Source organism: Danio aesculapii, chromosome 17 (assembly GCF_903798145.1).
Source record: "Danio aesculapii chromosome 17, fDanAes4.1, whole genome shotgun sequence".
In the NCBI taxonomy this organism is placed as follows: Eukaryota; Metazoa; Chordata; class Actinopteri; order Cypriniformes; family Danionidae; genus Danio; species Danio aesculapii.
This window is the reverse complement of record NC_079451.1, coordinates 6,501,236-6,527,150: the sequence shown is the minus strand read 5'-3', so window position 1 is coordinate 6,527,150 and position 25,915 is coordinate 6,501,236. Positions and strand designations below refer to the sequence as shown.

Here is a 25,915-nt window from a genome sequence, read left to right as displayed (position 1 = left end):
TTTCTCAAACCAGAATTTCAACCCATGATTTAAAATGAAGAATTCACATGCAGAAAAAAGTTGGCTATACCCCAGTATTTTCTTGGGCATGTACATTTTAACTACACATACTGTATGTTCATTCATTCATTTATTCATTTTCCTTAGGGGTAGTCCCTTTTTTCATCAGGGGACACCACAGCGGAATGAACCGTCAACTTATCCAGCATAGGTTTTACGCAGCAGCTGCCCTTCCAGCTGCAACCCACTACTGGGAAACACCAATACACTCTCACAGAGGAAACCCACGCCAACACGGAGAGAACATGCAAACTCGTCCAACCGGGACTCTAACCACTGAGCCACTGCATCACCCTACATACAGTATATATACTGTAATAAAGTAAACAAAAATTAAAGCAACTGAAAAAAGTTATGTCAAAGTGAATGAAAGAAAGATGAAAATAAAACACTATAGTCAGCTCTGGCCAGAAACAACAGTATTTTCACTCCGTCAGCTGCTGTGGATTGGCATGAGCGGCGTCTCCATCTGCCCTGCCCTGCTGGAGAATCACACCAGCCTCTTTCACAAAAACCCACAGAGCGCCAGACATCAAGGATCGAAGGCCTGCAAGAGGCCAGCTGTCCATGTTTCAGCCTGCTATCTGTCCTACAGGCCGTAGACATTTGGCAAGTGAAGAGAAGTCATCAGTATGCCAAAAAATCTTGAGAAAAGAAGCAGCTGACCATCAGTATAGAGACCAGGTTACTGGCCATGTGCACAGATATATGCATGCAAATAGACAATATCTGGATGATTTGGTTTGTGTTTTAATAATTTGTCACTCAATGCCATGGATCACAAGGTGTTATCTGAAGAGTTTAGAGGCAAAAACCTCTAAATGCCATCTGAAATTTTCTTCTAGCATGAGCAGTTTTATCAGGCTTCAGTGTGTAGGTTTGGTAATTTCACTTTTATGGCAAAGGATAAATCCTTTTCATGGTCTTTAAAGTGAAATAACTCAACGTAAACAAAGGAAACTGAGAAAATTGTTCATTTTCGATGAAAATTTCAGACGGCACAGAGGTTTTTGTATCTGAACTCTTAATTTTCTGTCTTTAAAGGTTTTTAAAATAGAAAATCATGATTTATTTTGTATGAACTAGCGAGTGTGATTTTCGGCCTCAAATATTATTAAAAAGTTTTATTATATTGTTCTTTTTGGTACAATAATATTTATAAAAGCCCAAATGCCAATTCTACAACATTAAATAGTAAAAAAAGGTTTTATCTCATAAAAATCTTGTGTCTATTCTGCTACAAAATAAAAAAATGATTAGTTGACCTTGCTTTAAAAATGCGAGTAGACCCATTGCTTTTAAAGCAATTAATTACCTTAGATAAAAAATGAGACTGAATAAACACGTTGCCTTAAAATTCTGAATAAATGTTGCACAATTATAAGTAGGTTAAGCTAACTTAACCGTTGATAAGTAGCAACAGGGTTAGTCATTTCTTTTAAGTAACTAATCGCTTTTTACAGTGTAGCGTATCTTTAAACTGATCGAATTATCTTTCACAACATGTTAAATACAAGAAATGATGTCACTTTCCCTGTTTTTATTGATAAAATCTGAAGCTCTGAAAGGTATGTGTGCTCTCACTGAGAAAATATTTTAGTCTAAAAAGTACTTACACAGAGTCATTTTGTAAAATGCCAAATTATCACGGATCATAAAGTGGCTTGTTTTATAGTCTTTTAGTCATGATTTCATACTCGCCATGTGTTCTTAGCATTTAACTATTGTCACTATTGTCCAACTTGCCATCTTAAATATCTTAAACGTAACAGAGTTGACTATACTAAAATGTCCCTTTTTAAAGTTATATGCTTTTCTTACCTAGATTTTTTTGTCTTGTTTCTAGTCCAAATGTATCTAAAAATTCTTAAATCAAGAAACATTTTTTAGACAAGCAAAAATGAATGTCTTGTTTTAAGAAACAAATAGCCAGTATTAGGGGAGTTTTTCCTTAAAACCAGCAAAATAATCTGCCAATGGGGTAAACAAAATAATCTTGTTTTTCCTATTGACATTAGAATATTTTTCTTACATCATTGGCAGATTATTTAGCTTGTTTTAAGGAAAAACCCACTTCATTTTGGCATATTATTTCCTTAAGCAAGACATTCTTCTTGATTTAATATTTTTTAGGTACAAGAAACAAGACAAACAATCTAAGTAAGAAAAGCATATTTTGCAGTGAAGTGACTTGTGTTGGCAAACATTGAATTATAAAAACTGAATATGTTTTTACTAAGATTCTGGAAATAGTAATAACTTTTTAAATCCAAAAATGTATCTTCAATTATAGAATCATCCATGTACATGTGCTGATTGTGAATGTTCAAGTGTTTCCTGTTCAGAGTGATATATATATTGCAAAAAATGCTTTTCTGAAACACTGTAATGTAACGCTGACAACAGGGGTGCGAATCCAAATGCAGGTTTATTTAGTAGAATGGTCAGGCAAGCAACAGTCAACATGGGCAAACATATATATACAGGCAAATCCAGATGTGTAGTCAATATAAAAGGCGAGTGGTCAGAAGGCAGGCAGCAGACAGGGATCAACAATAAAACAAACAAAACAAAGCGAGGGTCAAAACTGGCAAGACAAAGCAAGGAAAACACGTTGTAATTGCTAAGAAACAGATAAGACTCGGCAACAATGTGTGTTTGTGCTATATAAATAGTCCAAATAATCAGGCTTTGACAATCCTCTGGCTGTGTGTTTGCAATTAGTCAGGGTCAGGAACCGGTGTGTGTTAGTGTGTGTGGTGCATGATTGGATGTTGTAGTCCATATAATGGCGGATTTGTAGTTTTATGTGATCTGTGCGATTACCGGCGATCTGCAGCCGCTTGATCGCTGGTTGTCATAACAAAGACTTTAATTTTACCCTTTACAAAACACTTGAATTACTGGCCGATGGACGATTATATTAATAAATGGATGTATTATTGTATATGATGACATGAGACATCTACTACACTGTTTTGTCATTGCAAATCTTTAAATAAATGTAAAAAAAAAATGAATTAAAATAAAATAACAAAATAAAAAAGAAGTTAAAGCAACATAAAAAAAAAGCTTTTCTTACTTTTTTTTTTGTCTTGTGATGGCCAGCGGTGTTTTCTCCACTGGAAATTGCATCCGGTATTCCAACCAAACTGCATCTTCCAGAAATCTTTGCACCCATCAACCCCTGCCAGAGCTGATAATAATCCAGGCACTCACACACAGACACAGCAGTAGCTCTTTTCCTCTGATTACATGGACTATATATGCCACTCACATTCACAAATTCTTGGCTGAGTCTTGTTTCTCTCATGAACATTAAAAAGCAGTTTTCCTTGTTTGTGTTAGCGTGTTTTAATTCTTGCCTTGTTCCCATTTAGATTTTTTGAAGTCTAGCTTGACAGCTTGCCTGTATTTTTGACCTTGTTTATTGGATTACCTTTATGCTCCTGTTTTGCTCCTGTTTTTGAACATTGCCTGTATGACCTTGTCATAATAACCTGCATGTGGATCCGCACGTCTGTTGTCAGCAACCAATTGTAACATCTTGTTTCAAGTCCAAATACCTTAAAATTCTTAAATCAAGCATTTTCCAGACAAGCAAAAATTATCGTCTTGTTTTAAGAAATAAAATGCCAAAATTAAGTGACTTGGGTAAGCAAAATAATCTTATGTCACAAAGAAAAACAAGATTATTTTACTTACACCATTAGCAGATTATTTAACTTCTTTTAAAGAAAAACTCACTTAATTTTGGCATTTTATTACTTAAAACAACACATTCATTTTATTTTTGCTTGTCTAGAAAACGCTTCTTGATTTAAGAATTTGTAGATATTTGGACTAGAAACATCTAAAAATCTAAGTAAGAAAAGATTTTTTTTGCAGTGGAGTGTGATCTAGCTAAAAGTAGGGCAGTGAGGGCTATGAGTGACGCTTTTCCCCGGGCCAGACTGTCAGTTTAACAGGACCAGACAGCTTTATGCATCATTTTTATATGGTACATGCATGAACTCACATGTATGCTTGGATACACGCATGTACAAATTGTTAATCTTGTCCTTTACGATCACTGTGGTTGTGGTTGGTTATATAATGTTGTAAATGAGAGCCTACGTGTTCTTATAACCTTTAAATCAATCACAGGGTCCTTCTTAAAACTCAATTGGTTCCCTGAATACTGCAAAACCCTTCATTCCATGCCAGGCAAAATTACAAGCATGTAGGTCGTAACCTTCATTTAGAGCACCCAAATTATATTGTAGGGAGAATTACTTGCTTTATTTAGTTAAAAAGATTTTACAGCTTGAAAGAACGTTTTTATATATGCCTGTATATTACCTACATGGAAGCTTATGTAAAATAAATAAAATAAGATAAAACAAAACAAAACAAAACAAAATAAAATAAAATAAAACAAAACAAAACAAAACAAAACAAAACAAAACAAAACAAAACAAAACAAAACAAAACAAAAAAATATTTTTTTGTTTAAAAAAACAAATTTTAAGACATGTGTCTTAATGTCTTGCAATTTTTTTTGCTATTTTTCCATTATGACTGTACAAGTACCTTTATTTCCTTCTTTATTTTTTATTCTTTTTTTAATTTGTTTCTACACTCATCGGCCACTTTATTAGGTACACCTGAATGTGATTTAAATGACTCTGAATGTGGCATGGTTGTTGGTGCCAGATGAGCTGGTCTGAGTATTTCAGAAACTGCTGATCTACTGGGATTTTCACAGACAACCATCTCTAGGGTTTACAGAGAATGGTCAGAAAAAGAGAAAATATCCAGTGAGTGGCAGTTCTGTGGACACAGATGCCTTGTTGATGCCAGAGGTCAGAGGAAAATGGCCAGACTGGTTCGAGCTGATAGAAAGGCAACAGTAACTCAAATAACCACTCGTTACAATCGAGGTCTGCAGAAAAGCATCTCTGAACGCACAACACGTCCAACCTTGAGGCAGATGGGCTACAGCAGCAGATGATTACACCGGGTGTCACTCCTGTGAGCTAAGAACATGAAACTAAGGCTACAATTCGCTCAGGCTCACCAAAATTGGACAATAGAAGATTGGAAAATTGTTGCCTGGTCTGATGAGTCTCGATTTTCTGCTGTAAAATTCAGATGGTAGGATCAGAATTTGGCATCAACACCATGAAAGCATGGATCCATCCTGCCTTGTATCAACAGTTCAAACTGGTGGTGGTATAATGGTGGGTGGATATTTTCTTGGCACACATTGGGCCCATTAGTACCAATTGAGTATCGTGTCAATGCCACAGCCCACCTGAGTATTTTTGCTGACTATCTCCATCCATTTATGACAACAGTGTACCCATTTCCTAATAGCTACTTCCAGCAGGATAATGCGCCATGTCATAAATCTCATCATAAATCTCATCATCTCAGACTGGTTTATTGAACATGACAAAAATTTCACACTCATTTGACAATGAGTTCACTGTACTCAAATGGCCTCCACAGTTCCCAGATCTCAATCCATTACAGCACCTTTGGGAAGTGGTGGAACGGGAGATTCACATCATGGACGTGCAGCCGACAAATCTGCAGCAACTGCGTGATGCTATCATATCAATATGGACCAAAATCTCTGAGGAATATTTCTAGTACATTGCTGAATCTATGCCATGAAGAATAAAGGTTGTTCTGAAGGCAAAAGGGGGTCAACCTGGTACTGGTAAGGTGTACTAATAAATTGGCCCGTGAATATATATACTGTATAGTTGTTATTGCTAATACTTTCAAACCTTTCAAAAATATAAAACTTTTTTTCCTTTACAGTACTGGTCTATTTAAACTTTTTCCCCCACTGCGTTAAATGTTTCTGTATGTTTCTGAGTTCTGTGAGTTATATGTTTCTTCAAAGGCAAAATTACAGATGTGAACAGTGATGTACTTTCCTAAACCAAACCCAAAGACTGTGCACTGTTTGTCCTGCGCAGAGACAAATGTGACTCTGGCGTCTGCGTGTTTGAGGGATAGACCAGTTATTCCTCTGTTTGGTTTGAATATGTCTAGTTTCGGGACTCTTGTGTAGGCGTTCACATGCTGTTTTGACAAAGTGCGTCTCTGGACAGGTTCAGTTTGAAGCATGGTGGAAGTGATCTCATATCCCGTATGAGAAGAAAGAACAGTTGCCTCAACTGTGGGAAAAAAAAGCAATATTGTTCTTAGTTATCTCTGCAGGAAGCTTTTTAGCCAAAGTCTCATTTGGAAAAGGGAAAATCAGGACTGGCATCTACAGGGGGAAAAAAGAGATTCCCATGCAGTCATTGCCATTTTATTCCATTTACTTGGATGGATGGATGGATTGATGGATGGATGGATGGATGGATGGATGGATGGATGGATGGATGGATGGATGGATGGATGGATGGATGGATGGATAGATAGATAGATAGATAGATAGATAGATAGATAGATAGATAGATAGATAGATAGATAGATAGATAGATAGATAGATAGATAGATAGATCACTTTTTTCCCCTAATAAGAACTGCTTGTTTACCATTGATTACTGTCAGATACAACTGTGCAATTTTGAGGGGGGGGGGAAAGAACTGCAGAATGTTAATATGTCATTTTCTTACATTTTCATAATCTAAAATCCTTGAAAGTTGTTAATATTTTGGCATAAAGCTGGCACAGCAGTCATTCATCCGGCACTGGCATATAGCATGTGGGCCAAATATGGCCTGGGTTTCACAGAGGTAGCACCGTCTTTAAGGCGGCACACAAGATTTGGGCCAGATAGCAAATGTAATAATTGGCCCAGATGTTTAAAATGTATATGTGAGCCACATAAGTTTGGCCTATCTTGACCCTTTTTTAAAATACATTTATTATTTTTGAGTAAAGAGTAAATTCTACCAATAAGGTTGCTTTGAGAAAAAGCATAGCCATAAAGCAAAATGCTTTATGGGTTTGTCAAATTCATTACAATCGTGACACACCAACATATCTGACCCAGTTCAGGCCCAGTTATGGGTTATTAATTTGGCTGAAACTTGGCACAGACTTGGAAACTTTTGCTTAGTGGGTATGTGTTATAATTCCAACAAACATTCAAAGGCCTTTTTAATGGCAGACCAATCCTTATGGCACATAAAAAAAAGGTTAACATATTGTATTTTATTTTAATTTCTCTTCTTATCACTCATTATTTGTTCCTTTTCATTTCAGAAGCCAATGGTTTTATATACAGTTGTACACTAATAATAATGATAATAATAATAATAATAATTTCTTACATTTATATAGCGCTTTTCTGGGCACTCAAAGCGCTTTACACGTGGGGGGAATCTCCTCATCCACCACCAGTGTTTAGCATCCACTTGGATGACGCAACTGAGCCATTTTGCGCCAGACCACACACCACACACCAGCTGATTGGTGGAAAGGAGACAGAGTGATTAAGCCAATTTTGATATGGGGAGGGTTAGGAGGCCATGATAGGCAGATTTGGCTGGGATGCCAGGGTTAAACCCCTACTCTTTTTTTTTTTTTGAAGGACATCCTGGGATTTTTAATGACCACAGAGTGTCAGGACGTTTAATGTCTCATTTGAAAGACGGTGCTCACTGAGCAGTATAGAGTCCCCGTCCCTATACTGGGGCATTAGGACCCACACAGACCACAGGTTGGGCGCCCCTTGCTGGACTCACTAACACCACTTCCGGCAACAACCTAGTTTTCTAGCTTTACAGCCCTGCTTAGATTCAGTGGGCGACCATGTGAGAGTTGCAGAGAGCTAGCTGACGATAGTTCTACAGTAAAAAGGCTGTAACTACAGTTTCACTACAGTAAAGATAACTATAGTTAACATACTGACAAACTGCTTGCTATCAAAGATTATAGAATGCACAGGACATGTGATTCGTATAGTTTTGAATGGGTAAAAGAGAAACGGTCAATATGTTAAGTAGGTTCTAGTACAGGAGCCAATCATGGTTCATTACAGATCGACGATTCTCCAAGGGAGTGGCTCAGACCAGACGTGAGTTTCTGCAGATTTTGCGTGATTTGAACGTTTAGAAATCAACTAAAGAGACAGTTGTTGTTTATTTTTATTGGTCATTCCTAATATGAAATTTAATCATAAGCTTGGCAAGCAATTTTGGAGAATTTGATGTTTCCCCATTCAAACAGAATGCCCGAGCATACTGCCAGACAGGTGCTTCAAAGATGGCTACCGAGTGAAATGATGTGAGAGACTTACTATCCACAATTTGTCCCATTCATTAGAGAAATGGCAAAACTGTTACCACACTATCAAAAAGAAAACAATTTGTCACTACTTATTGTTAGTATCTGGTCTTATAGTCTTTTAATCATGATTCCATTAGCACCATGTGCTCTTAGCATTTAAAGTTAAAATCGGTCAACTCTGCTACCGCTAATATCCCGTTAAATGTAACAGAGTCGACAAACAACACTATATAGTTGCTAAAATGTTAAAAAAAGGAAGTGACTTAACAAAGGAAGTGTATAACAAAGCAAACAATAAGAACTGTCTATAATATCAACTACACACTCATCACACACTAACCACACAAATACATATGCACAAACCAAACCAACAATTTTAGCCAAAAAAAATTCAGTTTAATCCAGAGTTTAATGCCAGTCAGGGGCTGGAAAATACATTTGATCATCAAAATAATCTTCAAAATAACATGTGAATGTTTCCCTCACTCTTCTCCTGTGACCTTTTGTATTTATGCTTCCCATTCAGTTGACCGAAAGCATTCATTTTCCACTTGAACTTAGACAAACAATGATTTAACAAAGGTCTGAACAATGCGTAAGAACACCGGCTAAATAAAGTAGCTCTGATTAGATAAAACAAATATACTTCAGAGAGGAGGAAAGTCTCAGAGGAGGAGCGCTGGAAAACTGAACACATCTTCCCATCACTGCGCTCTCTCTCTCTCTGTGTGTGTGTGTGTGTGTTTGTGTTGAGGTCAGTGCTCTGTTATCTTAGGCTGAGAGTCAAGTCAGATACCAAGGGATGATTTTGACATTCCTCACGATCCATGTCGGGTGAAGCTGAAGTATGACAAGTGGCTTTTGCAGTTACGCTCTTTCTTAATTTGGCATCTGTGAAGAAGCTGGAAATACCATCCATCAGAACTTTCCAGAGCACAAAAGGTTGTTGGGATAAAGGCTGTAATAACTGCTATTTAGGACAAATAGATTTCTTTTTTTACCTATTCCTCGATTTTTGATGTTGGAGATGCTGTGTTTGTTGTTAGGATGTCATTCATTAATTTTCCTTCGGCTTAGTCCCTTTATTCATCAGGGGTCGCCACAGCTGAATGAACCGTCAGCTTATCCAGCATATGTCTTACACAGCATTAGCCCTTCCAGCTGCAACCCGGAAGAAACCCACTCAAGCACGAGGAGAACATGCAAACTTCACACAGAAATGCCAACTGGCCCAGCTTGGACTCGAAGCAGTGACCAAATGTTTTTTGTCTGTTCTGCCTTTTAGTAGTCTAACTACACTCAAATTGAATGAAATGGCCAATCAAATCAAAGAAAGGAGATGACTGCTCACCGGCACCAAACATAAAGTCCAGCGTGAATGACATAAATTACATTGTAATTACATCCAAGATATTATTTATTAACCTAAAAATTTCTTTGTATATTTCATGTACAGTATTTGTGTATTTTTATGTAAATATAGGCAGTAGATGTTTATTTACAAACGTTTATTTTTTTATGTAATTACTATGTTATTACATTATAATTACTACGTAAATACATTGTAACTATAATGTTATAACATTGTTATTACATCTAAGATTGTATTGTAAATGTTTTGTATGTTTCATGTACTGTATTTGTACATTATAGTTGTATAAATAAATATACACAGTACACATGTTTTTACAAACTTTTATCGTGGATGTAACTACTATGTTGTTACATTGTAATTACATTGTAGTTACATTCCAGATAATATTTAAAAATGTAAATATTTCTTTGTATTATGCATGTACAGTATTTGTTTATTTACAGTCATATACAAAAATATACACAGTACACATGCAATCACAAACTTTTATCTTGCGTGCAATTACTGTTGTTGCATTGTAATTACATTATTATAGCATTGTAATTACATTATACCATTGTAATTACATAGTTTTAACATTGCAATTGCATCTATGATGGTATTGTAAATGTGTTTTTGTATATTTTATGTACAGTACAGTACTGTCTGTTCAAACTACTTTTTTAAATGAGCTGAATCACAAGTCTTGAGGTATTTTGGGACAACTTAATTGTTTTATGTTCAATCAATTTAAATCAGCAAAAATTAACAAATCTACTTAATTCTTTTGTATTATCCCAACACGAATTGATTGTGTCGAAACAGTATTTTTACAGTGAATAAACTGCTGGGTTCCACACAATTCCTTCATGTTGTACCAACACAAATCATTTATGTTAACTTAATGTTTTTTTTTTTTTACAAATTTAAGCAAATACAGCATAAAACAATTAAGTTGTCTCAAAAATACCTCAAGAGTTGTGTTTCAGCTCATTTTAAAAAAGTAGTTTGAACAGAGAGTACTGTACTGTACATGAAATTACAGTTGATTCAGCTCATTTTAAATACGTGGTCTGAACACGCAGCAAAAATCAGTATAGAGTATGCAGAACATAGGCTGGATTATAAAAACGGGGAAAATTTACAAGACCACAATCTAATAAAAGTGTACATGGGAGTGGAAAGTTCTGAGAGTGATCTACTGACAATAAACAAATCAAAATTGCACACGCGGCAGCTCATTTCCATAATGAATTGTGTAAATCTGGTTGCAAACAAGCAGAGATAATGATAATCAAGCGCAGGTGATCTGTTAACAACACAGCTACAAAATGAGTCAACACATTTTCTTTTAAGTAATGGCACTAATGCCAGTCAACTGACTACAGCAAACTTTAATAAATATTTAATCTTTAATAAATCTAAGACTTTCCTCACATTAATTTAGCGTGTGAAAGAGGTCAGCCACAAAAATAACCGTCCACACCATTTCAGCGCTAGTGTTTCACTGTGTGTCTTTAGTAAATCCCTACAATAAGTTGCTAAACCAGTGTTTTGTCTGACATGTGCTGTCAGTAAATCTTTTTATTTTGACATTTTAATTTAACAATTGTCATACAATGTGACAAAGGTTTCAAAATTTCGGCTTAGCAAAAAAATAAAAACAAGAATAATATATAAACTCAAAATAACTTAATACACTTTGAAAGAAAAAAATGATAATAATAAATAATACAGCAATAACAGGCTGGGTCAGATGGCATTTCTGTGTGGAGTTTGCATGTTCTCTTCGTGTTAGAGGGGGTTTCCTCCGGGTGCTCCGATTTCCCTCACAGTCCAAAGACATAAGTGAATTGAGTAAACTAAATTGGCCATAGTGTATGCGTGTGAATGAGAGTGTAGGGATGCTTCCCTGTACTGGGCTGCAGCTGGAAGGACATCTGCTGTGTAAAACATTTCGCTGTGGCAACCCTTGATAAATAAAGGGACTAAGCCGAAGGAAAATGAATAAATGACATCAATAACACATTTGCCGAATCTATATACTTGTCTATCCGTTCTGTTCTAGTTCATCTCCTGCTGCCTTTGTGACCTGCAAACGTCTGATAGTAAAGTTTGTTTGAGTCCAGTTGGAGACTAATGGGAGATAATATAGAGTCTGTTTTCTTGTCTGCCTTATCGGTCACCACAGACACCTGCAGTTCTTCTGCCTGTTTAACTATAGACACTCTTTAAGAGGCCTGATATCCAGTGCTCCCCTTCAGTTTCCAGCAGTTAATGATATTCACTGACACTTTAAAACAATAATAGACAACTTCTGCTTCAAGTAGGCCAAAATCCAGATATTCAATCACATTCTCATGAATATGCTATCATTTTTATGCGAGTGGTTGCACTTAAGTGGCTAAATTCTTGAATTTGCTTTCAGGGTATGTTGCATTTGCTGTGGATTTGCTTATTTTTTTAGCTAGATGTGCAGGAGAAGAGACTAATTTCATTCATTCATTTATTTTCCTTCGGCTTAGTTCCTTTATTGATCAGGGGTCGCCACAGTGGAATGAACCGCCAACTTATCCAGCATATGTTTTACACAGCGGATACCCAATACTGGGAAACACCCATACACTCTCACATGCACACAAATACACAATGGACAATTCAGTTTATTCAATTCAAGTACACCACATGTCTTTGGACTGTGGGGGAAACCGGAGCACCAGAAGGAAACCCACACAAAAAAAAAATGATGGTAATAATAAGTAAAGTAAAAACTATAGAAAAAAATAGGCTATTATTAAAAAAACAATTAGGGGCATATAAACGGATTCAATGAAAATACAAAGAGGCAGTCAATAGAAGTAGTGAGCATATTAAGCACTCATTGCTGCCCAGAATCATAATGCTCAGCATTATATTGGTCCAGGTGATCAAGAAATGGTTGCCATATATTGTAAAACTTATCAAGATTATCAATAACATAACGGACTCTTTCCATGTGCAATATTTGAGTGAGAAAAGTTAACCATGTCTTAAATTGAGGAATATAATCTGATTTCCACAGTTTTAGAATGACACACTTAGCAATAATCATTCAATAAATTGTGGTGCTTTGTATGGAACATAAAAAGTTGTTTCAGCAAAGATCAAGGTCCCATAATGGAATTCAACAGCGTAAATAAAAGGGAAACAGATGTCAATAATAAAATATACAATATAATATTAATTAGTTGGGGCGTCACGTTGATGCAGTGGGTAGCACGATCGCCTCACAGCACTCACTTATCCAATATTAATTATAATTTAGTTTAAGATTATTTTTTGTCAATTAAACAAATCTAATGTTTTTAGCAACTACATGGTGGTGACATAGAGGTGAAACAACATTCATAATATTTTATTCAGATATATAAATCTTCAAGGAAAATCCTCTAATCTCCTAATTAAGAGCATAAATGCTTCACCACACCTAGAATATGGCATGAAAATCTGTAGTCATCTTTGAAATGTGTTTAATAATGCAGATGTTCCCACATGAGTCACTCAAGCACTTGTTTGATGGCCTGGTTTGGGTGTGTTTGATGGGTGGAGTGCGGACTGAGGGTGACACATGTGCTTTTGGGCCAACATGGGGCTCTGAATTCATCCCTTGAGAAACGGGTGTTAATGGGAGACTGGATAATTATGGATGGCGAGCCCCTTGAGCACCTGTTTACCATTTGCCTGATGGATTAGTACAGACTGAGGTAAAAAGAATTTGAAAGATGAAAGTGTTACAAGATTGGGGTTGGTATTTGATCAAACACACAGGAGAAATAGAATATTGGTATTTACAATTTGACATTATTTCAATGTAAAGTATTTCGAGCAAGGCTGTGTTTGCCTTATTTCATCATGAGATATGATCCTAAAAATCTATGATCAAAAATCATGCTAATATGCTAATATGCTAATTTGCTGCTCCAGAAACATTTCTCTTTATTGTCATTATGTAACATGTAGTTGTGCTGCTTAATATTTCTGTAGAATAGTGACATTTCAATAGGATTATTGAAAGTTCAGCATTTACCCTGTTGAACAGTAATGTCCCATGTGAGAGACAGTTATATCTATTACCGTGGGAGAACCATCCCACGTAAAGGGATGCAGAATGTACTGAATTTAGAATGTAACTGTATATAACATTCGGCTGAGTCTGAAATCGCTAACTACTCGAGTAGAAACTACACTTGAATTTGAATTAACTTCACGAATGTTAGAAAAGTACGTTCTAAATAATATGAATGTGAATAGTATGAATGGAACTCGGACATACACTGTAAAAAAATGCAGGGTTCCACACAATTCGCTTGTGTTGTCCTGACACAAATCGTTTAAGTTAACTTTACCAGTAAATTCAAATAAGCGTTGTTTACACAGGCAAGGACCTTCCGTACTTTTTCCGGAATAGACCATCACACATCCATTCCAAAATACCGGTAAATTCTGACATCATCAACCGTTCTAAGCGGCTGCGCTTCTATTTATAAACATAGAAGGGGACAGGCTTTTGTTGATTTTTTCACTTGTATTTAAAGCTTTAGCTTTCATGCAGCTGCTTTGTCCCAGACACATCCAAAGGCAGAAACGCGAACCACAGCTAAATGTTCACACATTTGACGACCTTGCAAATTCTGTGCATGGATAAGTATTGTGAACAACTTTGATAAAAACACACTGTAAAAAAATCTGGAATTTTATGGTTTACTTCCAGCTGGGGTGCCCGAAAAAAACCGTAAAATAACGGCCGTTAAATTACAGAAATTTACTGTAAAATAACAGAGGTTGAATTATGGAAATTTACCAGAAATTTTAATTTAAGGAAATTTCTGTAATTTATTGTCCATTATTTTATGGTAAATTTCTGTATTTTACGGGGTTTTTTTACAGTGCATGTGGAGGAACACTTTTGCATTTCGAGATGTACATATTATGTTTGTGTGTGCGTGTGCGTGTGCGTGTGTGTGTGTGTGTGTGTGTGCGTTGGTGCTCACCGGTGCACTTCTGCACTTCACGTGCACATGTGTCAAGCAACTGAAGTGGAGCTTGAAGGTAAACAAAAACGGTTTATCTATGGAGTCAGAAGTCCCAAAAGAAATTCACACAAAAGACACAATGTACACATGCGTAGCCAAATTCAGCAGGCGACTCGTACCTTTCAGCCAATCAGATGAGAGCTCAGAGACACAGAGAAAGAGGTATGCAGGCTTGAAGCAAAAACTATTCAATTCCATGACTATCACTGACTAAAAACTTGAGTCGCCTGCTGCAGCTGCCAGAGAGTCTCAAAACACACACACACACACATATCCAGGGGGAGTTGTACGTAAAAGAGGATTTGCACATTTACATTTAAGATGAACTCGCAAATTTTAAACATTCAAAACTTTTTGTTCACTCTTATACATTTGCAAATTGTGTTTTGCATTTGTGAAATGTATTGTATGAACACGTGTTTTTATTTTGTTCGTGAATTGTTTTTGTGAATATAAATTAATGTTTTACGCATGTGATTTAGATTTTATGCATGTGAATTTGTCTACGCATGTGTACATCGTGTCTTTTGGGTAAATTACTTTAGATACTTAACTAGCTCCATATTTATCAGAAGCATTTTATGGCTGATTTTTTTACACTGTTGGCATTAAGAAGGAACATAGAAACGTTACCTGTTTAACATCTAGCAGCTAAATGTGTCTGTAAAAATATTCAAAGGCTTTTATTTTCATAAACAGTGTGGATGTGAATGCGTCTGAATGTTGGCTGAACTGAAATGAGAATGTCTGAACTGATTGGCTGAAGTGCATGTCTAACGTCAGCACGTTCTAAGCGTGAATGTGCTCTTTCCAGCAATTTTCCTTCTGCGTTCACACAGAGCAGCATTCCGGCAAATTACCAGTAATGTCACAACTTCTCTTTCCAAAAAATTGCCGGAACGAATTTACCGGTGTTTTCAAAAAGAACCTGTTCACACATACAGACCTTCTGGCAATTTTCCGGAAAGGTCTGTATGTGTGAAAGGGGCTAAAGTCTCTTAAAGGCAAGTTGTTCACTCAGCGGCCATCTTCAAAATGCCTCTTGGTTATGCATTCTGTTTTAAAGGGGAAACAATAAATTCTCCAAAATTGCTTGCCAAGCTTATGATTAAATTTCATAATAGGAATCACAAATAACATTAAACAACAACTGTCTCTTTAGTTTCATTTCTAAAAGTTCAAATCACAAAATCTGCAGAAACTCTTGTCTGGTCTGAGCCCCTTCCCCGGAGAATTGTCAGTCTATAGCGATCGATGATTGGCTCCTTTACTAAAAAGTAGGGCTTCATTTACGTTACACTTTTCCCCATTCAAAACTAAACGAGTGACAAGTCTCGTGTACAGTATGTGATTTTGGATGCAGCCACTCTTCAATTCTTTGAATTGAAGCTTGATGTGTTGCTGTGGAACCTAAAACCAAATACAGTGTACAAAAATTATATAACAAAACAGTCTAGGAACAAATATTTTCTGCCATCATTTTAAAAAGGCTATTTAAATATAATACATACATATATACAATTTTAATGGTGACACGGTGGTTCAGTGGTTAGCACTGTCGCCTCACAGCAAGGTCACTGGTTCGAGTCCCAGCTGGGTCAGTTGGCCTTTCTCTATGGAGTTTGCATGTTCTCTGCGTATTCGCATGGGTTTCCTTCAGGTGCTCCGGTTTCCCCCACAGTCCAAAGACATGCGGTACAGCTGAACTGAATAAAATTTGCCGTAGTGTATGAGTGTGTGTGAATGAGTGTGCATGGATGCTTCCCAGTTCTGGGTTGCAGCTGGAAGGGCGTCCGCTGTGTAAAACATATGCTGGATAAGTTGTCGGTTCATTCCGCTGTGGCGACCCCAGATTAATAAAGTAACTAAGCCGAAGGAAAATGAATGAAATACAATTTTACTCACACCAAACAGTAGTTTAGCCTAAGCAATAAGCGTTTCTTGCTTGTTGTCATACTTTTTACAAATAAAAGGTTAGTAAAAATTATTTTCAATACATCTCAGGTTGAGATTATTTGTGAAATTGCATCCCTTAGGTGTATGTACAAGACAAGGGTGAGAAAATAATGAGTGAATTTTCATTTTTTGGTGAACTTTCTCTTTAAATCCTTGTATACAAAAAATATACTGGATTTTTTCTCTGTTACCTTCAAAGAAAAACTGAGGGAAATGCTCTTCAATTAGAGTAAGTAAGCCTGACATTACAACAAAATAATAATAAAAAATACAATAATGCTTAATATATTTGTAAAATTCACTTTTAGCAACATAAAAGTCTTTATTCCAGAAGCAATATGCTTATAAATTTCAGAATGGGAGTCCCACATACAAAGATAATAATAATTAGTAGTCCATGGCACCGAAAACATTCAAAATTCCAATTTTACAGGACAGAATTTGCAAGCGAATACATTTAAATTGTTTTAAAAGGCTCCAAAACTTTAAAACATTTTCTTATGACACTAAAACAAAAGCCAAACTACCATCATCATCTAAAGTAAAGACAATCACAGTCTCACCTATAGCGTGCAGGTTTTTTTAATGTGGTACTCTTCATTTATTCCTCACTTTTAAGTAATTAAAACCATCCATTTACAGCAAGTGAACACAGCAAGTGCCTGCAATGCAGCTGTGTAAATGTGCAAATACAGCAAACACATGAAGCTGAATAAACCTGACCCTGCAAGACTCACATTCCTCCTTCTGAAATCAGATAGACCGGCAAAAAGAGTCAATATTCAGTTAGGTATCGAGGGGCACTTTCGACACTACCTACTAGCCAGGGCTCTGTTTGACTAGTTGACTAAGCAGTTTGAGAGATTTATGGAAGACAGCAGGACTTGGTGGTTGTGCCGACTCTGGAAAGAAGCACATTTGCTCTGCTGACTGAGACTTAAATGACATGAAGGCAACACAGAATTGAGTCTAAAATAAAAGACGCCGTGACAGACATTTTTTGGTGAGTGGAAGAGTGACGTAAGGGACAAAAAAAATTGTCAAAATCATAATTCCACTGCCAATGCCAGAGAGTGACCTCAACACAAACAAAAAGAGAAGTGTTGTAAGCATGACTGGGACCTGCCAATATCATTCTCCCTCTGATTTCTCCACTAGTAACGGTCTGGCAAGTGCTGAAAAATCTCTATTCATGAGAACTGAAAGGAGCTATTGTTGGACGCCTTTTACATTCCCGGTGAAGGATGTAAAAAGGAAGAGCCAGTGGCAGTAAGTAAGCAGACAGAAGCTGCTGCTGCCAGCAGACGGACACGCCTACTTGATGACTGACATGTGGTCTGACCAATAAGAAGAGCATCAGAGCGAAGAGTTTATTAATGACCCATGGGAGAGGGCGGGGTTATGCAAATCAGGAGCGACGCTTTGAGCAGGATGCGCTCCCGCTCTCAGCCATTCATTGGTCGGCTTGCGCGCGTGAAAGACAAACCTGACGCTGGGTGAGAGGATCCAGTTTGAATTCAAATACAAGGCTTCACGATGGCTTCAAAGTGTCCCAAATGCGAAAAGACGGTTTATTTTGGTAAGTTTGCGTTTGGTTTTTGTCATGTGTTGAGGCTATCGCTGTTTAAAATAACGTTATGTTTTGATATAATACATGAGCACATCCATGCTGTGTTATGAAGGAAAGCACTGATTTGTTTACACAGGTGCTGATAAAACTGATATAAATAACCGAGAGATTATAGGTCGTACAATGCATTTAAGTGCAGATATATTACTCACATTATCACAATCAGAAACAGAGTTATACTATCTTGTGTCTTTTTTTCCTGCAAATTCCCAAAAGCAGCATCTTGATTGTCTTTAATGAATAATGTACCCGTTTTATAGTTTTATTAAGCATTGGAGAGATACATTCCAATAATAATTGCATTGAAAAAGTTAAAATATTGTCCCAAAATATGTTTTTTATTTATGAAAAGTTAATAGCTACTAATAACTAGCAAGGCAAGTTTCTTTATGTAACACATTTCATACACAATAGTAATTCAAAGTGCTTTGCATAAACAAAAATAAAAGAGACAAGTGTAAGAAAATCAAATAATAAAAATTATTAAAAAGTGTTAAATACAGGTTTTAAAAGAAAGAAAAAGAAATTAAATGAACAAATTAGCAAATAAACTATGATAAAATGTCTGTATTTGCTCTCCTTAAACTGGTAATTGGCCTTTCCACTTCAGAGGTCATGATCTTCTTGATTGTTTAAATGTCATAATTTATTCAACTGATATTCAGTTCAATGCAGTAACACTGTTAAATTATTAACTCAATTTAATGATCAGTCGAACAATAAAACTGTTACCTTTTTGTTGCATGAGTGTTGTAGGAACATTATAAGCACATTTAGTATTTGCTCTTATTTTTTTTTATTATATTTTGAAGTTTTCTTTTTCAAAACATTTACATTTTTTATATTAAATTATGAATTAGACCTTTGTTTTATTAATTTAATGTTGATATTTAAATTTTATGTCCAGTTCATGCAGAAAATGGCAAAATTTCTCAGATAATAGATTTAAACTACAGTGAAAAAAATAATTCAAAGATGATTCCTTGGATTTACTCAATTTTTTAAGTCAAGTGGTTGTAAACAATTTATTTGTGTTGAATTTAAACAAACAAATTAGGTTGAACATTGCTCAATTTAATTTGTTTAAATTCAACACAAATAAATTGTTTGCAACAGTTTTGCATGCAACACTTTTTTCAGTGTATATTTAGACATATTCTATTTTATATATAAAGTTTAGTTTTATTACAGAGTTCATACGGTTATGGAAAACCTGGAAAAGTCATGGAATTTTGACATGGCATTTTCCAGGCCTGGAAAAGTTTTGGAAAAACAGAAAAACCCACAAGGTTTTGGAAAAGTCATGGAAATTACATTTACATTTAGTCATTTAGCAGATGTTTTTGTCCAAAGCTGCGGTCACACTAGAGCTTGTACTTGCGAAATTCTGTTGTACGCTGTGAAAAGGGGTGGCATTAAACAATATGATTAGACGTTGATAAAAGTGAGCGGTTGCTCCATATTTTAAATGATCTTCTATTGGTCTAACGCAATCACGTGAAGTGATTTCGCAGGTAAGTATTCACCAAGCTTGAATTTTCGAATGCAGTGAAATGCGAAAATTGTCGCACGTGTATGCATTTCTGGTCTGCCGCATTTACATGCTTATAATGGAAGTCTATGGAGCGAAAAGGGTAGTGTGATCGCGACTTTACAATAGAAGTAGTTTTAACTACTATTATTAGTTTAACATACTAATAAGATGATCTAAAATTAGATTGTATATTAGAATGGAGGTTAGTTGTTTTTACTTCTTTTCTACGCCAAAAACACGGTCTCACATCATTAGTGCTGTGTAAGCATCAAATATTTTACATACATATAAAAATAAATTAAAACTAAAGAGATTGTTGTGTGTTTTATGATATGCTGTAATACATTTAAACGTTCATTGTTTTTCTAATGGTTTACCACGTATACGTAGACATTACAAGAAACATTAGGTCATAAAAATTGACTTGAAAGTCATGGAGTTTTTGTAGTAAAAATGTGTATGAACCCTGTTTTAACTTTTGATCAACATTTCCTGAAATCCATGCACATCCTTTCCCTGAGCATTTGTTAAGAAAAGAAAACATAATTTTAAAGCTAGCCTACCTCTATTTTGCATTGCTCTTTCGGGAAGTACCATACGCAGAAATAAATATGTAAAGATACACTTTGAATGTCAGCATTTTACTTTCAGACTGCTGAGTGCAATGACAGCTGGTTTACATTCACAGATTGAATGCCCACTTCTGTAACACTAATAATAAACAGTTGTGTCTAAGTCCTGTCTGTAGTTATGTTACAATCACCCTTTTCTCTTATATTTTAACATAAACACTGTTCCACTCTCTTTTGACCAGCTATTTTTATATACTCTCAAATGAAAGAAAGTTCCAGCACTTTGCTTTCATAGACATGACTGTTTTCTTTAATAATACAGCATGTGGCTCTTGGTGTGGACATTCATTTATTTATTTTTTTTAACTAGTGAATGCTTTTCACCTCTTCTCTTCATTTATATCCATTCTCTGGCCAGCACTGATGCCTGCTCAACATATATTTCTCAAGCCATCAAACAGTTGAATAGGCTTTCTGCCACTTGACCTTATCATCCCTGCTCTCATATTTATAAGGTTATTCACCAGTGCATCAGAGACTCTGTGCTTGAAACCGAGATGATTATTCAGCTCTTATTTATGTTGTATTAATCTGTATGTCAACTGACAAGCTATAATATAAAACTAATAACGCTGTTGGGTGCTTTTAAATCAATGCTGTGAGCGAGGGGCTGTTATATAAAAGCAAGTGCAGCTCTTTGCATGTGTGTCTAGTGGGTGGGCAGAAATATCTCTTGGTTGAGTGTTTTCAGCTTGTTCACATTCATTTCAGGCACAGCAATATTCAAACAGAACATACAAATTGATGTAGTATTTGCTACATTATAGCCTTGTTTACTAGGGATGTGCAATGTCGTTTTCAATATAGCGATAAAAGCTCTTCCTGCAATTTGTATTAGTCTGCTGCAATAATAACAATAAAACCTACAATAAGTCTGTGCGATGAATAAATGTACAACAGCAACATATGTGCATGATGTATTTTGTGTGTGTGTATGAGCCTGTTTGAAGGCATACTGACGTAGGGATGCAAGGATTATAGATTTTGGTTGTACAATTATAGTCTGAGGAATAATCACGGTTATCACGATTATTATGCATCCATTAATTTCAAAACACAACTAGTTTAGATTAGAAAAAATCACATGAAAACTCCTTATTTTAAAGTGTTATTTATTGCTGCTCTGAAACCAAATATTACAGTATTTAATAATAATAATAATAATAATAAACAAACAATAGTCCATTTCTCTTTGGACTTAAAAATAAGTGAAAAAAAGTTTTTGACATTTAAACTTAAGTAATAATTTTACACTTAAAATAAATGACAGAACAATGAATAAATAAAAAAAAATTGCGGAGCAATTCGCGTCGCTCTGAATATGCACACAAGCCGCGTGCCTCCATTGGAAATACCGAACTTGCTCACACAAAAGACGTGATGCTCAAATGGCTGTTGGTTAAAAGCCTCAGCCATAGTTAATCCAGTGTGCATTAGGGCTGTGCGATTTGGGAAAAATGTATAATTGCGATTTTATTTATTTATTTTTTTGACGGATTTGATTCGCGATTTAATTTTGTAGTCGAGCTTCAGCTCAGTAATCTATATCGTAGCTACTTACTGCTAAAATGCAGTGAGTGTTAGTTAAAAAAGGAACTGAAAAGATATTAACTAACTTAAACATTTATTCAGATATGACAAACAACAACAAAGCCCGCCATCTAGTACAGAAGCCAATCAGCGATCGCTATAGAATGACAATTCTCCAGGGGAGGGGCTCGCACCAGACTTGTGTTTCTGCAGATTTTGTGTGATTTGGACATTTGAAATGAAACTAAATAGACAGTTGTTGTTTAATTTATTGGTTATTTGTAATGCGAAATGTAATGGTAAGGCTGGCAAGCAGTTTTGGAGAATTTGATGTTTCCTTGTTCAAACAGAATGCCCGAGCATACTGCCCGAGAGGCGTTTCAAAGATGGCTGCCGAGTGAAATGACTTGCCTTAAAGGGACTTTGCTTTCTGTAGCTTTTATTGCTTAAATCAAAATAATCATCACAGATGCTACATGGACAGCTGTGGTACTCCAAAATGACTAAAATAGGTGCGAGACGGAAGTGTATATCTCCTGTCCTGCATTTAGATGAGTTTTTTTAGCACGAGACAGAGTGAAATGCCCAGCTGGTAATCAACTATATAAAAGTAGTCACAGTGCACACGCGCTTCATAGTGTAAGGCTTTTTTCACACACACACACACCAACCCCCTCAGAAGAACTGGGGGAACGACGCGAGTCTCTCTCTCTCTCTCTCTCTCTCTCTCTCTCTCTCTCTCTCTCTCTCTCTCTCTCTCTCTCTCTCTCTCTCTCTCTCTCTCTCTCTCTCTCTCTCTCTCTCTCTCTCTCTCTCTCTCTCTCTCTCTCTCTCTCTCTCTCACAAACTCCTCAGAAAACTAGGGATAGCGACTCGAGTCTCTCTCTCTCTCTCTCTCTCTCTCACACATACACACACACACACAACGCTCCTCAGAAGAACTAGGGAAAGCGACGCGAGTCTCCTATCTCTCCCTCTCTCACACACACACACAACGCTCCTCAGAAGAACTAGGGAAAGCCACGCGAGTCTCTCTCTCTCTCACACACACACACACACACACACAACGCTCCTCAGAGGAAAGCGACGCGAGTCTCTCTCTCTCTCTCTCTCTCTCTCTCTCTCTCTCTCTCTCACTCTCTCTCACACACACACACAACGCTCCTCAGAACTAGGGAAAGCGACGCGAGTCTCCTAGCTTACGATCGCCATAGCAACGACAAACGGCAGTGGAACGCGAGCTCACAAAAGCCTTTAACGTTAAATCCGTAAACAAAGCGGCACGCGTCGCGTTTTTAACGTGGCTTACATGTGATAAGAGAATATAAAGAGTAACCGCGTGTACTGTACCAGGTTAACAAGTAACAAAACACAATAAATACATAATTTGCAAGCTAGAGTAAACGAGGCAACAATTTTAATCGCACTTACTTACACTAGTGAATAAACCTCAACCACTGACTCTTCACAGTTTCATCTTTGGGTAGAGACTGTCAATATTATCCATCTGAGCACAGCGTGACTTCATTGGACCGGCGGCGTCTGTGTGTGTGTTTTAATTCCTCTTTGGTCATTGCATTAAAAGGCACCGTGTCTTTAGCAAGGTACTGCATTATGGCATTAGTTATCTCCTGGGTAGGGTTGCATCAGCTGTTTGTAAGTTCTTTCTTAAATTGAAAGGCAAAGTCCACGCTAGGGGCTTTGTAACTACTAGCTAGTTTGTAACTAAAATTGTTAACGTTCTTAAAGCAAACCGTAGTTAGTAGATCGTAAGCTCACTGTAAAGTCATGCATATCGTTTCATTTAATGACGTAATATTCAATAGGAAGCATTTAAATCCTTAAACTTCTTTAAAATTCAGCAGCTAATGCATATAACTGTCCTATTATTTGTTTCCTGTACAGTGGTAAAGACTAGGTCAGTTATCATTGCAATATACTATAACTATACTTAAATCTTATACTCAGGATGGTTTGAAGAACACAAACCATATATTCCCACAATCTTTCATTAATTGTCTTCTTGTTTGATCAATTCAGATTCAGTCATTTACTTCTGTTATACGCAAATGTGGAGTTTATGCGTGAGGCCGCCCTCTAGTGTCCAGGATAATTTAAACGTTTTGATTTTGTAAAAACAAACACATAAATAAAAATCAGCAAAGTAATAAAAATTATTTTTGTCACTGATATTGCGACACATTTTTAAGTCCATATCACCAGTCCTTACTTTTTATTCCTGACATTTAAAAAGCTTCTTGGACGAACAGATATCATAAATTATTTAGGGAGACAGACATTCCAACACGATCTCACAGCAATTCGTAACTTTGATTTAGTGGTTAATTCGTATGAATTTTGTACGATCTCAGTTTTACAATTTAGCATGATTTGCTTATACCCAATGAGGGTTGGGTTTAGAGGTGGGGTGGGGTGTTTTCTTGTGAGATCAGGCTGGATATTTCCATTGGTTTAATTTGAATCTTTGGGTCTAATATCCGGCACCTTTTTATTGCTTTGTCCAATTGTGAGCACTGATTTTTTTTTTGAGAGGAGGGTCTGTAAGTTTTTTCAGATTTTTCAAATGTATATTGCAAATTAAGATTTTAATTTGAACGTGAAACTATTGAAAATTATACCATTAAGCTTTTTGCTGTCAAGCCAAATCTTGCTATTTCAGATGGCAAAGTTTAACTCTCATCTTGCTAAAGAGCTTCAACAACACTTCCTGTAATTTAATTATTAGACACACCTGAGCATATATACTATAAAACCAATCTAAATACTCAATTTAGACCCACATTTGACATTGTCTACTCTTAATACTAAGTGTAGACTAGAAACAAATTGGTGCTGTCAAAGCAAGTGTTATTGAATTATGATGCAATAGTGCAGAATAAAGGACAATGTAGGGTTTCACCAACACGTCATGAGGGAGTTGGTCGAGATGGTCACTGAGCTTTTAATAGACTCACATTGAAGTTGAGAAATTCCATACAGCTGTGGAAGAACAGGGGTGGAGTTGGTCCTCAGAGTTACTGCTTTCCCATGAATATGAAAATGTCACCAAGTGGAATATTTGAGGGTAAAGTTGTGTGTCGCATCTACATCCCACAGTCTAGACAAACTCGAATGGATAAGTGGAAACTCTGAAAATGGTTCTTTTTTTAATTAAATATTTATGCTGTATATTTAAAATTTAATATCTATTATTTAATTGATACTTTCTGGTTTTTTAATGAATATTACAGGTAAGATAATAAATGATCAAAAAAGCTAAATATGAACAAATTGTTTTTTTGGTTGCAAACTGGTTTCTCCAGATGGTATTTCCAAATTAGGTTTGTGGGAGTTGTGTGTTCCTGTAAATTCCTTTCTGACTATATCCTGTTTCAGACTTGAGTGGTAAGCCACCGTATTCAGTGGAAACTTATCAAACTTTCGGCTGAAGCTTTTATGCATTTATTGAACAGCTGTTAGCAGATGCTGTGCATTTCTTGGTTAAGAGCAAACCTAAAAGCTTCTTCCACAAGCGTGAAAACTCCACATGTGGAATCTGTACTTAAATAATTTATTTATATTTGGTTTCTATTTAAAATCAGTTGGACATCCAATTATAAGCTTTTTGAGTATAACAGAAAATGTTTTATGTGTTTTGGCTGCTCATTTGGACAACGTTACCATTTTGTGGACCTGGAAATTCAAACTTTTGAAAAGCAATACATTTTCAACTCTTTATAAACTATTAAAACTAAAAATATATCATGTTACATAAATAGTGCTGGACTACAGGACAACAGAATGCTTGTAGATGCAAAACTGGCATGCATAATACAACTTTATAGACATTTTCATTTGACAATGTTGTCTATGTTAAATGTTTTTGAAAATGCAAAAAAAAAAGTACA

The 25,915-nt window shown here is 36.1% G+C and overlaps 1 protein-coding gene across 1 annotated transcript in view; it reads left to right on the top strand.

Moving 5' to 3' along the window:
- The first annotated feature begins 18,133 nt into the window (after positions 1–18,133).
- crip2 (cysteine-rich protein 2) overlaps positions 18,134–25,915 on the top strand; it is a 28,195-nt gene continuing 20,413 nt past the window's right edge. Inside the window, exon 1 of the mRNA XM_056477118.1 lies at positions 18,134–18,260. Within this exon, the coding sequence (XP_056333093.1) occupies positions 18,218–18,260 (43 nt within the window). The 5' untranslated portion in view covers positions 18,134–18,217. The remainder of the gene's footprint in view (positions 18,261–25,915) is intronic.